Source organism: Sebastes umbrosus, chromosome 16, assembly GCF_015220745.1.
Source record: "Sebastes umbrosus isolate fSebUmb1 chromosome 16, fSebUmb1.pri, whole genome shotgun sequence".
NCBI classification, from domain to species: Eukaryota; Metazoa; Chordata; class Actinopteri; order Perciformes; family Sebastidae; genus Sebastes; species Sebastes umbrosus.
In genome coordinates this window covers 555851-572535 of record NC_051284.1, presented here as the reverse complement: position 1 = coordinate 572535, position 16685 = coordinate 555851, and the positions used below count along the sequence as shown (strand labels likewise).

Genomic DNA, 16685 nt, shown 5'->3' with positions numbered 1-16685 from the left:
GACCAGGATGGATGAACTAGGTCACACTGTGATCATGATGCTCAGTTTGCACTACAGAGCCTAATATCAGCCAAGAAAACACTCCCACACTATTACACCACCGACTGCTCGCTTGTTTACAGCACCATGACTACATGCTTTATTCATACGTAACTCACTGTGTGCAGGAACAAGTGGTTTTCGTAAACAGGGGGCTACCTGTATGTATAATGAAGTGGTTACTGAATGTGTCTCGTCTGCTATTTGCTTCGTTTACCTCATCCTTTTCACTGAAGTACTTCACATCCAGGCCGCACTCCATGATGACCCCCGACACATCCCTTCCCAGGATGAGAGGGAACTCGCTGCCTGACTGCTTGATATTCAGAGGATCTCTCTTCATAGACAGGGTTGCAGCGCCGTAGCCACCTGACAGGGAGAGAGTTTCGGATTACAGATAATTTGCTGTAACAACAGGACAAGATAAAAAATGTACTTCTGAGGGCTGCTGCATGGACTAACCCAGCTAAACCTAACAAAAAGACAGAAAGAAAGCACGAGATCAGAGACACCAAGAAGAAACCTTTACTTGTCATAGAACATACAGGTACATGGAATTTGACCTCTGCATTTAACCCATCCCAAGTATTTTAGGAGCAGTGGGCTGCTGCAAGCGCCCGGAGAGCAACTTGGGGTTTAGTGTCTCGCTCAAGGACACTTCGACATGCAGTCTGTAGGAGCCGGGGATCGAACCGCCAAACTTGTAGTTAAAGGTCGACCTGCTCTACCCACCGAGCTACAGCTCCAGTTAGTTGAAGAGTATACAGTTGTCAATGCTGTTAAAATATACATTAAGAAGAAGTAACTACAATCAATGATTACTTTAATCTGCTCATTGTTTTCTCAAATCATCGGTTGGTTGTTTGATATATAGAATTTTAGAAAATAGTGAAAAACACCCATCAAAATTCCTAAAGCCTAATGTGTTTAGTAAGTGTCAGTGTAATGATAGGCCCTGAAACCAGCTTCAAATGGTTCAAAAATATTGCTGTTAGATTGGTAGGCCGGAGGTTGTTGAGACACACTCTATCTAGTACTTTTGAGAAGAATGGTAGGTTAGAGACTGGTTTATACTGTCAAATCTGACTTAAGGTCCATGGCAGTCTTCAGTATCCAGCATTGTGGGTCCCAGAATCAGTCAGACTGAAAGCTTTAAAAGATTTGTCTGGTCGGGGATCGAGGAGGCAGGAAATAGGTTTGGCAGTGAACAGCTGCTTAGACAATGTTGCAGATGAAATTTGTGAGAACGGGTATTATCTGGAAGTCATTGTATACATTTAACAAAACAGGGTCTGTACTAGAGTAACCAGTCTTTAATGCACATTTTTGTCCATTTTTAGATTATAACTTACAGTCTTTAATGCACATTCTTTTGCAATATGTACATATCTGTCACTTTATGTACATATTCTATTATGTACATAAATACCTGTCACTGTAAATATAAATCCTGCTCACTGTAGATTCAACATTTAGACATCTCTACATGGAGCCAGTTGAGGTGGATCGGGCATCTAGTAAGGATGCCCCCTGGGCGCCTCCCTTGGGAGGTGTTCCAGGCACGACCAGCTGGGAGGAGACCACGGGGAAGACCCAGGACTAGGTGGAGAGATTATATCTCCACTCTGGCTGGGGAACGCCTGGGGATCCCCCAGTCAGAGCTGGTTAATGTGGCCCGGGAAAGGGAAGTTTGGGGTACCCTGCTGGAGCTGTTGCCCCCGCGACCCGATGCCGGATAAGCAGTTGAAGATGGATGGATGGATGGACATGTGCATACTGTACATTATCATCCAGTCCATATAATGTATATCCATCTAGTATTTATTTCTTTGCACTATTTGTATTGTTTACAACTTCCAGAACGCTTGACTTGTATATGGACACTTTATTTTTATTATTGTATTCTTTTATTCTGCTATTTCTATTCTGTGTAAGTACATTGAGAGAGCTGCATAAAACCGGAGTCAAATTCCATGTATTTATATACTTGGCGAAACAAACCTGATTCTGATTCTAATTTAATCATCAGTCTAATATCATCTATTCTTCTGCAAAAACAACTAAGAAGTCATTGGCAATAAGGTGGGTAGCTAGTGGAGGGTTGCTTTACAGTAAGTCTGGCTACATTATTAAAAAAATAGGATTGTGTTTTTTGTCACAGATTATGCAAAAGAAAACTGTTGCTTTGACAGATAAGACAGATAAGACAGAGCTCAGATAAGACAGAGCTCAGATAAGACAAGCTTCATATAGACATCCCTAGGCTATATGATGACAAACGTGCATGTTAGGGACAAAATAACACTTTTAATATGCAATAATCAAAGTGCAATGCAGCTAGTGAAACATAAATTTCCAAATGAGCAACCTCAAAATCTATCACTGCTTTTGCCCCTTTTCTCCACCCACACACTAACCCACCACCTCCTTCAAGATCACAGAGTGGTTCAACAGGCACTGGCTGAGTGGGGGAAGGATGACGGGCTGCATGATTATAACCACAGCAAACGTCAGTCTTACTCTGTTTCCTCACTGATAGTATCTATTCTGCTCACAGAAAAAAAAATACAAATCAAACTATATTTCATTCTTAAAGCTGCAGTGCGTGGAAATGGTTAAAAAGTGATTTTTTAAAACGGTCACTATATTCTGACAGTAGTACATGAGACAGGTAATCTGAAAACAATCATGTTCCTCTGTGTCCTCAGGTGTCCTCCGGTGTTCCTAAAGGCATCTGCAAGATTTCACAGACCGAAAAAATCAACCAATCAGAGCTGATCTGGAGTCTGCCGTCTCTGAGCAGCTGTCAATCACTGATCTTTGATCAAACGGTCAAACTAGGCAGCGCTGATCAAATATGAATCAATATTCTGTTACTGTAATGACTATTTCTCTCCTCAGATGTTCTCAGAATCATCTTGTAGTGTACTGTTTAATGGTACAATGAGAAAGTTTGTGACCCGGCAGCCATGTTGAGAACAGCTGATGAAATACCAAGCACCGCCCACCAGCCGGAGCACAGCCAATAGGAACGCTCTCTCTGAAATGACCTGTGATTGGCCAAAGTCTCCCCTCCCAGGCTAGATGTTCTAAAGCCTGTAAACAGAGCCATGAGGAGGAGCAGAAGTCTAGTTTTCTCTCAGAACACTTGAATTACAATATGCTGAAAGGTTATTATGGGATTTTTGTCCAATGATGCCAAAAGTATACTGCCTACTGAAACTTTAAGTTTGGAAATGCAGCCACGTGTCAGATGGATTTATTTGTTGAATTCATTGCCATTATACAACACTTTTCTTAATGTCAGTGTGCAGGTTAAAATGTGATGCCACTGTCAAGTCAACCTGCTCACAGGCTCATCACTCACCTCTCATGCTGACATCCAGTGGGTTCAGTCCTGCTGCGTGCACTTTCACTATAACCTCATTGGGGTAGTGGATGACGGGGAAACTGGCATTTTTAGTAAACCTCAGCACATTATTGCTTCCATATTTATCAATGACCCAGGCAGGCATAATAGTCCTGCTGCTGTTGGTAGTGCTGAACAGTCTGGTCTGCCTGCCATGCCAGCACACTGATGTGTTCACACTTGGTGATTTACTGTGGTTTAACAACCAGCGACTGTACACGAAGGATCTCACACAACTCATATTTCAACACTGTTCATTATTGCCATGTAAAACAGTGACTCTGTAATCTAGCAGTGCTTTAAATCCTCCCTGTTACAGACGGGAAGAACTCGACCTGTACAGACACTAGACTGAAGTTCTGTAGAAAGCACGACTACATGCTGACTACCGACATGTACTTCTCTTACATCCACACGGCTAGAGTTAACTAGTGAGCCATTTGGCTAAAGGCTAACGTGTAAATCCAGAGTTTATATCAAACCAGCGTCCTCTTCGTTAACATGCCACCTCCTGGACTGGGCACTGGGACTTCACAGCGCTCGCGCAGCCTCTCCACCAATCACAGCGCGGTTTCCTCAACAGCCGTCCAATCACAGAAAGCGCTGTTAGACGGTGATTATGGAAACCAACATGGCAGCCTGCTGGAGCTGCACACTGTTGGAAGGTTGTTAGTTTAAAGGTTGTCACAGAAAGAGAGTGTAGAGATGCTCAGCCTGACGATCACAGAGGATAAAGGTTGTCACAGAAAGAGACTGTAGAGATGCTCAGCCGGACGATCACAGAGGTGAGTACCACTGCTCCGCTTCTTCGTTTTATTCACTCCTGAGTGTTCAGTGTGTTCACCGCGTTTACCTGCAGCTAAACGGCCTCTGGACCTTTGATGCTGTCAATACACAACTATATACAATATACATACAATGTATAACATACAATAACAATACAATAACATACAATAACATACAATAACATACAATAACATACAATAGCATACAATAAAAATACAATAACATACAATAACAATACAATAACATACAATAACAATACAATAACATACAATAACAATACAATAACATACAATAAAAATACAATAACACAATAACAATACAATAACAATACAATAACATACAATAACAATACAATAAAAAATACAATAACATACAATAACAACACAATAACATACAATAACAATACAATAACATACAATAACATACAATAACAATACAATAAAATACAATAACATACAATAACATACAATAACAATACAATAACAATACAATAACATACAATAACAATACAATAACATACAATAACTACAATAAAAATACAATAACATACAATAACAATACAATACACAACTAGCTGAAGGGAAATAATACACAATGTGTAATACTGTTGCTCCCTAACTAGCAACAGCTCCAACATCTGATCAGGCAACCGTTTTAAAACCTTCTGTCTGCTTATGTGCTTTCTGCATATGATGAGAACTAGTAGAACGTAGTTGTATGTACAGTATGTAGTAGAAGATGATGCAGCTGATGTGAACTAACCAAGTGAGCTAGACTGCTCAACCATCAGGCTTTATAAAGTTACTAACGAGATGTGTTGGTGTGAAGGGAAGCAGTCCCGTCCATCAATGAAACAATGACACCACTGTCTTTCATAGGTGTTGAGGAACTATACAGGTATTTTATTAACTTAAGTAAAATTAGCAATACGTTTATTTAACCTTAAGTAAGTAAAGGTATGCAAGAATTAGCAGATACATGTACTAAGTGTAAAAAATAAGGTATCATTATGCAGAATGACCCCCATTCAGATGTGTAATTTATAATTAATATATTATTGGAATACTGACTGATTGATAGATAGATTGATAAATAGATAGATAGATATACTGTAATGCCTATTTCTCTCCCAGATGTTTCAGAATCACTTTGTAGTGCACGGTTTTAGCTGTAAATGAGAAGTTTGTGACCCGGCAGCCATGTTGAGATCAGTGAGGAAATACCAAGCACCGCCCACCAGCCAGAGCACACTTTCTCATTTTACGGCTAAACCGTGCACTACAAGATGTTTCTAAAAAATCTGAGGAGAGAAATAGGCATTACAGTAACAGAATATTGATCATATTTGATCAGCGCTACCTAGTTTGATCGTTTGGTCAAAGTGGTTGACAGCTGCCTCGTTGAATGAACAGCCAATAGGAACGCTGAAAGGTTATTATGGAATTTTTGACCAATGATGCCAAAAACATTCTGTCTACTGCAGCTTTAAGTGGAGTAGTAATAAAAGTATGATAAAATGTCATCTCAAATAAAGTAACACAAACCTCAAAATTGTACTCAACTACAGTATTATGCCCTTTTCATGGAAGGTATTTTTAAGATAAAAAGTCAAGAAAGCACCGGGATGCTGCGTCAGTGTCCTGGTGTTGTGCATGCTGGCTCGCTGTCATGGCTTACACTTGAATAGTACATGGCCAACCTTAATGTAAGAGTAACACCTGTGCTGTTTCCTACTATGACAAGCTAAAATGTCTGCCTGTGAAAGGGGTCTATTGAGTAAAACTAGAATTGGCACTTGGAGAGCGCAGACCTCCGCCCCCCTCTTCGCGCAGCTTGCGCGCCATCATCCACATGTATTTTAGTTCGTCGAGATCAGCTGTACGTACGTAGCATCGTAAAAACACTTCATTCAAACTGGACAGAAACAAAATAAAACTCACCCTAAACCGTTGTTCTTACTCTTCCAACAATAACCAAGTGTGCTTTGGTTGAACTCATCTGTAATTTACAGAGCTTAGTTGTGAAAAAACGCCGAATCTACAGTTGTCCCCCCCCATCCCCCCACCCCCGCTCTCTCAGGTCATGCGTCATCACGCAGTCATCAGTTACACTGTGCATGGTTATACCCAGAGGTCTTAATGTTCTGATCGGAATCCTTAAAAATATTCCTGAATCCGGATCATGATCCAGATCGCCACCAAAATCTAATGGATTTTCATGTGCCACACCCCACCCCTCCAAAAAATGTCATTCAAATCCATCGCAGACTTTTGGAGTATCCTGCAAACGGACAAACAACAAACCAACCGCCGGTGAAAACATAACTCCTACCTAGGCCTTCGGCCTTGGCGGAGGAAATAAACTGATTGACATTCCCCCACTGGTATTTCATCATTGTTCTTTCTCAGGTGTCTTGGCGCTCAGGAGGGAAGAATCTCTCCAACAGAGCTCTGTAGGAAGTGTCTGAACCACATCAAGAAAACACAACATCTTAATGCTTAATCACTGTGACAGAGGAGGTTGGCACTGAAGCAGGCTCAAGAAGCGAAGAAACCAGACTGCTGAGAGGTGGGGACAGCGTGTATTTCTATATATTCTGCGTTACAGTCGAAGGTGTTACTGATCTTGTTTTTCCCTCAGGTTCCCCCAAAGGTCTACTGGATGGAATCCCATTTACAGTCAAAGACAACTTCTGCCTACAGAAAATATCAAGACTACATTGTGCTTCAGGATGCTTAAAGGTGTGTGTGGAACCTCAGTGAAAGTTGCTGTGTCTTTTATTTTCCAATGATAACCTGCCGTTACTTGTGCTACAGACTACACTCCACACATACAATGCTACAGTGGTCAGAAGCTTTTTTGACCAAGGGGCTGTTCTTATGGGAAGTCCAACATGGATGAGTTTGCTATGGGGTAAGGCCATTATTATCAATGTCAGAATACACAGAAACATGTTAAAAGTTATGCAAGACAGTAAAGGTAAATCTGAACGGTGATGATACGACAATATAGACCCCGTTTATACAGCTCAGCTGTTTATGCATGCCATGATATTTTCACACTTGTCTTGTTGTGTTACTGTATGGAGCCAGGCTTCACAGTCAACTGTCAAACCTGTTGCATCGCTATATAAACAAGCACTGAAAATAATGGATCAAAAACAAAGGAAAAGGCATCACTGTATAATTCTGAAAAAAGTATAATCTGCTCAGTTTTGATAGTTTTATCAAGTTTTCTTTTATCCAATTGATTTTTAAATATGTGAACAATCTCTCCCCAGCTGTACTTTGTCCATATGTCACCGAAATGAATACCAATAGAATAGCCACTAGGGGATCAATGAATGGTAACTGCAGAGTGACACAACGCAAAACTACCTTCCGTCAGTCGTCTTTTAAGTAAAAGGAATAAATATTTGGAACACCCTACCAACGGAAATAAAAATACAACCTGACCTGAAAATGTTTCTTGAAAAGGTGAAACACTGGCTGAAACTAAACCAAAACTGTGATTGCTGATTATTGATTGAGAACAAACATATGTAAATTGATTGTAATATACACATGTTGTATTATATTATTTTTATGTATGATGTGCTATTATATAGCTTATCTTTTTTTAAAAGCCTAACCTGGGACAAGGTCTGCAAATTAGCTACGTCTAGAAGTCCTATATACTGTACATTGCATCGGTTGCACTTAATTAAGTGTAACATCCCCTACATGTATTGTCCCTGTCAAATAAAGAAATAAATAGAGCTGTGTACTCACAGCTTGCCTTTCATTAACAGCTAGTTACAAATCCCAGTCTATTTTACAAATTGCTTGATGAAGCTGTTACTGCTGTGCAAACCTACAGTTAGAGACATTTTTTAGATTACTGGTTGTCATTGTCTTATTATACCCCCGCGACAACGTAGTCGGGTATGCAGCGCTCCGCGTGTCCGTTTCGTTTCCAGAGCAGAACTCAGAAACTATTTAACTAATGAACTCAAATTTGGTGTAATGTTTGACAGTGTGGTCTAGTTGTGCTTTTGGGGATTAGAATTGAGGAACATTCAGGAAGGTGAGCTAATAACAAGCTACATTGTGCTCAGTAGACTAATTCCATTAGTTCATAAAGGGCAAAAACCTTTGGCCCTACTTTAGAGTAGGGGTCAAGCCAGTGATCGGGGGGATGTGAGCCATGCTCACTTTTGCCTTGTGTATTTATTTGTTTATTTGTCTCTCAGTGCAGGCAGTACTGACGGGGCTTTCGGTCCGGTGAGAAACCCCTGGGGCTATGCGGCTCCCTACAGAGAGCAGACCGGGGCAGCGCTAGACTCTGACTGGGTCGTCACTGGAGGAAGTTCAGGAGGAAGTGCTGCAGCTGTGGCCTCACTCACCAGCTACCTGTGAGGGAACACATTCATATGCACTGGTTACAAAGGAAATATTTGATTGAAAAGGGTGATTACAAATCAAAATGTACTGTTTTGGTAATTACTTGGCAGGGCTTTGGGTTCAGACACAGGTGGTTCTACTCGTAACCCCGGAGCACTGTGTGGCGTTGTGGCCCTGAAGCCCACTTATGGTCTGCTGTCCAGACATGGTCTCATCCCCCTGGTCAACTCCATGGACGTCCCCGGCATTATGACCCGCAGCGTCAGTGACGCAGCCATCGTCTTAGGTAGGACACTATTGATGACCTGTCATTAGACGAATGTTGAACGTCATCCGGTCCTACATAAACAAGACTTGGTCAAAACCGAGCATATGTCTGGATTGTGTACGGTCAGTCTATGAATATGTGGCTAAATTGTTACACAAATAGTCAGTGGTCATGTCTGTAATGTTAAATCCAGTACTGGTACATCCACAGCCTCCGTCCTTTTAATGCTTCCCATTCATTGTCTATGTAAGCAGCCGTGCAATGCATTCTGGTAGCGTGGCGGCGTGATTCAAGAGACGGGGCGCCGCAGCCGCTCCTCATTTGCATAAAGTTGAGGTCTAGGCTACTTTATGCAAATTAGGTGCACTCAATCGGCATGACTCTCGGCATGACTCTGGAAACTCCTGAGAAAATTTTAAACTAACCGTTTTTGATCCAAAATAAACCCAATCCAAATTTCTTTTTAAAGCACATTTAAAAAATCAAAAGTTGACCAAAGTGCTTTACAAAATAAAGACAGATTCAGCAACTGCATGGCTTATTTCTGACATAAAATGTTTATTGAACTGTTTTCATGATGTAAGAGAGGAAAGTTTCCTAAGGAGCTGCCATGTTGGTGTCACTCAGTCAACGTCAGGCTGGCCTTCTGCAGTCCAGCCAAAACCCTTTCTTGCTCTTGAATATGGTCATTCTACATTTCCAGCTCTTTGAGGGCTTTGAATTGCACTTATCTGGTTAAAGGGAATGTTTGTAACTTTTTACACGTATAAATCACCCGGGTCGGTTTCCAATGCGCGCGCGCATATGCGCGCTCGCGTGTGGCTACTCTGTTCAGACTCCCTGTGGACACATACCATCAGACTCCAACTGTCGCGGGGTTCTACTTTAAAAAATCGCGTACAACATGAAAACACTGGCGTAGTCGAAAAACGCTGTAGTAGTGCCTTTATTATGCCGGCCTCCCAAAGTGCAATCAGTGCTTAATATTTACAAAAAGTGAAAAAATTGGAAAATAAGCTATGTACACGAAACATCAAATAGCACTGAAAATTGAGTTCCTCAATAACTCCATACTTTCTGTTGGAAACAGGCAAAAAAACAATCCAAATGCAACATATTTATGCTGATCATATGACATCAAAAACGCGCCGAGAGGCGCCCTTTTTAACGGGGGGATTTGGTACGGCCCTGTTTCGCTCGTCAAACCACATGAATGGGACATGACAGGAGGACAGGCAGCATTTCAGCTACTGGTCAGTGAGAATAATGTTGTTTGAATATATGCTTATAGGAAACAGCAGAACAATCAAGTGTGCATGTCGCGGGGTTCTATTTCCAAAACTCCGTACAATATGAAAAACAGTTTAGGGGAGAGGGATATGTCGCGATGGTTTTAACTTCGGAGTTGAATCAGGAAGGCAGCGGAGAAATGTTTGGCGTGTGTGTGTGCTTGCTGCAGCAGCAGGCCAGTGGCGCAGCAGCGCAGCAGCGCAGCAGCGCAGCAGCGCAGCGGAGAAATGTTGGTGTGTGCGGCCTGAGGTGATGTGTGTGCGCTGCCCACAGTCAGTGACGGGCTACTCCGTCACACCAACACAAACTACACGGAAGCACCAAACCCGCCAAGTGTATCTAGTGAAGCCCGTCTGTTAAACAGTGTTGGCCGTGGTCGGAGGACACGGAGGAGACCATATGCTTTGGTCTCCAAGGACCGGAGTCTCTGCTTACTCTGCTCCTCTGCCTGCCTTCACTCACACACCACGCCTGTTCTCGCTCCACCTCACATGCATGTCACGCACAATACACACTGCAGAAGAGTTAGTTTAGCTCGGAGAATATCTAGTGAATGTTCAGTGGCGTTTGTGCAGAAAATAACCTGCTGCAGCTCCTCCAGACCAACAGAGGTTTCCCGTGTCTTGTGAAGTGACGGGGCTCCGCAGAGAGAAACGTTATCGTCTCCGACCGGTTGCCGGTGGCTCCCTCCGGCCGCGGTCGAGAGGCTGAAGCAGGAAAGATAAGATATTCCTTTATTAGTCCCGCAGTGGGGAAATTTGCAAACACTAGGATCAGCATTGATTCATGGAGAGACCTTCGTCTGGTCAGCTAACATTACTGCCAAGCAGCTGAAAAATAGAGTGATATTGTGCTTTTAGCTGACGTGTGTCGCCTCACTGTTTTGAGCGATGCTCGTTCATGTCTATTTAGAGAGAGCAAGCGCGAGCAGCAGGACGCTGACTTTCGTTGACTTAACGACCACAGGTGTCACTGTTAACAAGCATTTCTGATTCTTACAACAGTCCCTTTAAATAAAGCAGAGGTTATCAATCTTTTTTCAGCTAAGGACCCCTTACAAGATAGAGAATATACCGGGGACCCCCCGTCATGTATGTCCCTTGGAATAATTTGACGTAGCCTATTATTTTGCACTTCTATAGTCTTAGTTATGTGAAAGAATACAAGAGAAATGTATTAGAAAGATATTAGACATGTATTAAACATATTTTTTAATCTAAAAGTTATATATTTGTTAGATTAGGATGTAATATAAGAACTATTGTAGATTTAAAAATGAAAATATTATTCTTTGATTTATGAAGCTTATTGTTAAAAAAGAAAATTCTATCATGATAATTTAAATGAATGAATCTGAAAACTTTTCACGGACCCCATGCCACGTTTTTACGATAGTTACAGATCTTGTTTGTAACAAGCACACAGTTCTCATCCTGCAATGTAAACAATGTACAATTTAAAATGTTAAAAAAGAAAAAATGGCTTCGTGAATTTTTCACAAGGAAGGAAGTGCATTCAACACATTTGTTAGACCTCAAGGATACAAACAATGTGTTTTGGTGAGACAACACTCCACAGGGCACCTTTGAATCTATCCATGTAATGGAACAAAATGTGACATTGTTAATGAATCAGTATAGCAGCTCAACAGTGTTGTGCATTTGTCATACTGCGATCAAATAATGGACCTAACCTGGGTTTTGCTATGTCACACAGGTATCCTCCAAGGCCTTGATATTAAAGATTCAACAACAACTCCTGCTCCCTCATCACTGACAGAGTTACCTGAACACTTTGATGTCAGGAACATCTGCGTAGGCATTCCTAAGGTGAGTTTAGCTCAGTATTAAAATCATCTTCTCCACTCTATTATCTCAGCATCACCGGCACCACCTTTTCCTTCAAATTAATTGGAATAGTCAAAGACTTAAGCATTTCAAAGGTAGTTTCCACTTGCAAAGTATTATACAAATCTCATTTTAAATGTAAGATTTTTAAGTTTTGTTGTAAATATGAAAAACTTGAAGAGTACTGCAGTTCTAAAGCTATCAGAAACAAAACTTATGATGCGTAACAGACTTGTACTACATCAAATACGCAACATTACAGTCATCAATCTGACTGGAGAAGAAACTGTTGATATTATGATGATTTTTGTTACATATCTTCTGTTTTTTTTAGATGAAAACTAGGGCTGTCAATCAATTAAAATATTTAATCGTGATTAATCGCATGATGGTTCATAGTTAATCACAACTGATCACAAATTAATCGCACATTTTTTTATCGGTAAAAAATGTACCTTAAAAGGAGATTTGTATATAAATATTTAATACTCTTATCAACATGGGTGGGTAAATATTCTGCTTTATGGAAATGTATGTATATATTTATTATTGTAAATCAATTAACAACACAAAACAATGACAGATATTGATCCAGAAACCCTCACAGGTACTGCATTTAGTATAAAACAATATGCTCAAATCATAACATGGCAAACTGCAGCCCAACAGGCAACAACAGCTGTCAGTGTGTCAGTGTGCTGACTTGACTATGACTTGCCCCAAACTGCATGTGATTATCATAAAGTGGGCATGTCTGTAAAGGGGAGACTCGTGGGTACCCATAGAACCCATTTACATTCACTGATCTGGAGGTCAGAGGTCAAGGGACGCCTTTGAAAATGGCCATGACAGTTTTTCCTCGCCAAATTTAGCGTAAAGTTTGGAGCGTTATTTACCTCACTTCACAACAAAGCTAGTATGTCATGGTTGGTACCGATGGATCCCTTAGGTTTTGTAGTTACATATGATGCCCGCTACAACCTAAAAATTGGCAGTTGTGTTAATGTGTTAAGAAATTAGTGCGTTAAAATAAAGTTGTGATATCGCGTTAACTTTGACAGCCCTGATGAAAAACCATGCATGTCCTGTACTTGAAGTTTGTGTGTCTTAGCAGCGATATCATCAAGATAATTCTTTGTAGAGTATATTATATGTAATGGTTCTGATTAAAAAAAAAAAAAAAAAAATGTAATATCTCTGTGAACACAGATGCATGGCTCAGAGGGGTAGAGCAGTCGTCCAACAATCGTAGGTCGGGGTTTGGTCCCCCGCTGCTCCGGGTCACATGTCAATGTGTCCTTGAGCAAGACACTACCCAAATTGCTCCCGAAGGCATAGCCAATCGGTGTGTGAATGAGTATTTAGATTAGATCCTGATTGAGGTTGGTACTTAGCAGCCTCTGCCATCAGTGTATGAATGTGTGTGTGAATGGGTGAATGCTGACATGTAGTGTAAAGAGTTTTGAGTGGTCGGAAGACTCGAAGGAGCTATATAAATGCAAGTCCAATAACCAGTGATTTCCTAAAGCTGCTTGTCTTTCCTGTCTCCTAATGTGTGTCAGGAGTACCACGCCCCGGGGCTGTCTGAGGAGACTGTAGCACAATGGAGCCGTCTTGCTGACATGTTTGAGAGGGCGGGGGCGCAGGTGAAGCAAGTATCCCTTCCCCACACCCAGTACTCCATTGTGTGTTACCAGCGTTCTGTGCCATGCTGAGGTGGCATCTAACATGGCCCGTTTTGACGTCCTATAATACGGTATGAACCAGTATGCAATATTTCAAGGTTGCAGTGTGGAGCATTTTACACATTATGCACACCTTACTTTACACTGTTGGATTATTTAACTGTAGAAATCAGAAAAGGATTGCTATTGGATTTCCATCCCTCTTCTGTCAGGCCATCGTAGCGAGGTGGACAGCTCGACGGAGGCCATGTCTGCCTCGAGCGCGACACGAGGGCTTCAACGATGTAGTGAGAAGGAGGATAACTGTCTGGAACATACTTCCTGCTCAAACAGTAAGACAACAGATTGACCTGCTTGCACCCTTCTGCTTCAGTTCATTAACTACACACCAGTGTCAAGTGACAGTGTGTTCACTTTATCGCTTGACCTTTTCTCCCTTGACTCTTTTTATGAGCACATTTTGTTATTTGATTCTATTTGAAGAAAAAGTAACGCCTGCACACTACTGTGCCACGATATTTGTATTGATGTTTCAATCCTGCTTGATCTTTGTCAGGTCAAATGTTTAAAAAAGTGGAAACCACATCCATATTTTTACAACAAAGACACCCGATAGGCAAACTAGCTCGATGACGGCAGGTGTAGTTCATCCAAAACACCAGTGTGATAAAACATCCGCCAAACAATTCACAATATTACGTAAAAACAGTAATACAAAAAGCATACTTTAAAAATCATACTTTTAAATATCAAACATGTTATTTATAAACAATTATGTCATATTCATCATCACATATATCAGAAAATCCATCACCTACGTTGAAAAAAGTATTAAATTACGTTGAGTAGAGGAAAAAGGAAAGAGAAATGTTTAATGGTCAGTGTATCATATTGGTCATTCCATTTTCCTTTCGCAAAAGTGATATTAAAATACACAAAATTATGTTATTTGATTTTCATTTTAAAATAAAAATGTAAATAGAAATACAAGGTGTTTTTCATTATCAGGGTCAAAAAGGGATAAACTAAACTTAAAAAACAGGTTGATTGACAATTTGTATTTCTAAAAACAAAAAATAAAATCACTAGAAGACAGAAACAAAAAACGTTTTTATAAGAAGCGCGTATGAGGCACTGTAATAGTACAGGAACCTCTTAATTTTGAAGATTTTTTGCCAAGTTGCTGTACTTATTATTTTGATAATAAATAACATTCGGTAAATTTATATCTATATATTTATTTGCTACTTTTGTTTTACAAAGTTAAGACAGCGATGTTTAAGTCTAGCCTGATGTTTCCTTACCATAAAAGAATGATCCAGTCACCTCCACCAGTGAGGCATACAGCTGAATTAATTAAACTCTGGTATCGGATCAGTACTCAGTATCGACTGATACCCAAAGCCCAGGTATACACTATTGCTATCTGGACTAAAAAAGTCGGATTCGGTGCATCCGTACCTTCTAAATAAGATATCTATATCAAATCCATATATGGAAAAAGACACCCCTGTTGTATACAACATTACAAATATGTATGTCAGAATATATAAATATAACTATATATAGAAAGAGCCCTCATAGACAACCACTGTTAATTGTTTTAGAGAAAAAGTTTGATCTCATCCTCTTGATTCAGACCTCTAGGTGTAAGAGTCCTGGAGATGAATATATAGTAGAACTTTCTCTTTGGAGTAAGACGGTATGTATTTCGCCTCCTCGTCTTGGAGATCTAACTTGCTCGATGTCAATGTATCTGAGAGAAGCTACTGGGTGATTGCCTCTGCCACCCGGCTACGCTGATCCCGGTTCCGGATGCAGCTCCTGTGCTCTGCAAACACACATTTGGTTATTTGCCAAGTTGTCTTTCATGAAATATATGAGAGAATAAAATTGTCCGGTGGAGCTGTAATATTTCTGAAACGGCAAGGTTAACTGTCGGCATCCTCACCCTCATTTTGCCAGGAACTACCAGCACTACTTTCTAAAGGCTCAGAAAGTCCGCCGGTTGATCGCAGACGATTTCAAACGCGTGTTCAGATCGGGCGTGGACGTGCTGCTGACGCCCACCACTCTGACTGATGCAGCCCGTTACTCCGACTTCACACAGGAAGACAACCAAACACGCAGCGCGCAGGAAGACGTCTTCACCCAGCCTGTCAACATTGCAGGTACAGAGAGGAAACTGTTCATGTATAGGATGTGTGGGAGGATTCAGGAACTTTTCACCCCAAAACTACTTCAGTTTTGTTTGTGCTTCTTATTTTAACTCCTATAACAAAGGCTCGTTGGACCACAAATGTCATGGTGAAATGAAAAAGGGAAATGAGTATTTTACTTCTCTGTTTTCTTTGTTGATCTCTGGGTAAATAAACATGACCTGGTCAACACATGTAATACAGGAGTGTGTTTACATCGAGTACCATTTTTTCTCCAAACTAACCTGTAACTAACATTTAGATCCTAATCATTGCCTTTCCCTGAAGTTCCCTCACTCTTTTGTTTTTCTCACCCCAGGTCTCCCTGCTGTTTCTGTGCCAACTGCTTTATCAAGACGGGGCCTCCCTATTGGTTTGCAGCTCATAGCCCCCGCCCTCCAAGACATGAAGCTGCTCAGTGTTGCCCGATGGATCGAGCAAAGGGTTGGGTTTCCCTCCATCAGTGACTATGGAGACTCCAGCAAGAGCAGGTGTGACACAGGAATGTCCAAAAGAGAGCAGACTTCAGCTGTATGAAAAGAACTGTGGACACCAGGGACTGACTGTTGACAAAGGCACATATAATGGACTTTAAAGTAACTACTTTTCTTGACTTGTACGATGCCTTTTCCTTGATGGAATGAAACACAAGGGATGGACTCAGTGCTTTATAACATGCCTCATATTTGAAGTGCAGGGACATTGTGTTTAATCTGCGACATGCTGCTGTATTTGTTGTCTGAAAGTGGTGCTATTAAATATATGCAAAATGGTGATTTAT

The 16685-nt window shown here is 40.9% G+C and overlaps 2 protein-coding genes across 2 annotated transcripts in view; one reads left to right on the top strand and one right to left on the bottom strand.

Moving 5' to 3' along the window:
• rtn4ip1 (reticulon 4 interacting protein 1) overlaps positions 1 to 4233 on the bottom strand; it is a 17392-nt gene extending 13159 nt beyond the window's left edge. The window contains 2 exon segments of the mRNA XM_037747416.1: positions 257 to 408; positions 3407 to 4233. Of these exon segments, the coding sequence (XP_037603344.1) occupies positions 257 to 408; positions 3407 to 3689 (435 nt within the window). The 5' untranslated portion in view covers positions 3690 to 4233.
• Positions 3950 to 16685, top strand: qrsl1 (glutaminyl-tRNA amidotransferase subunit QRSL1). Its single transcript, XM_037746424.1, is given in 17 exon segments — positions 3950 to 4105; positions 4208 to 4233; positions 6643 to 6731; positions 6734 to 6802; positions 6875 to 6975; positions 7051 to 7111; positions 7114 to 7147; positions 8466 to 8627; positions 8727 to 8902; positions 11891 to 12003; positions 13584 to 13718; positions 13720 to 13777; positions 13919 to 13968; positions 13970 to 14008; positions 14010 to 14038; positions 15672 to 15877; positions 16224 to 16685. Coding segments are annotated over 17 exon segments (1722 nt in total). The 3' UTR covers positions 16442 to 16685.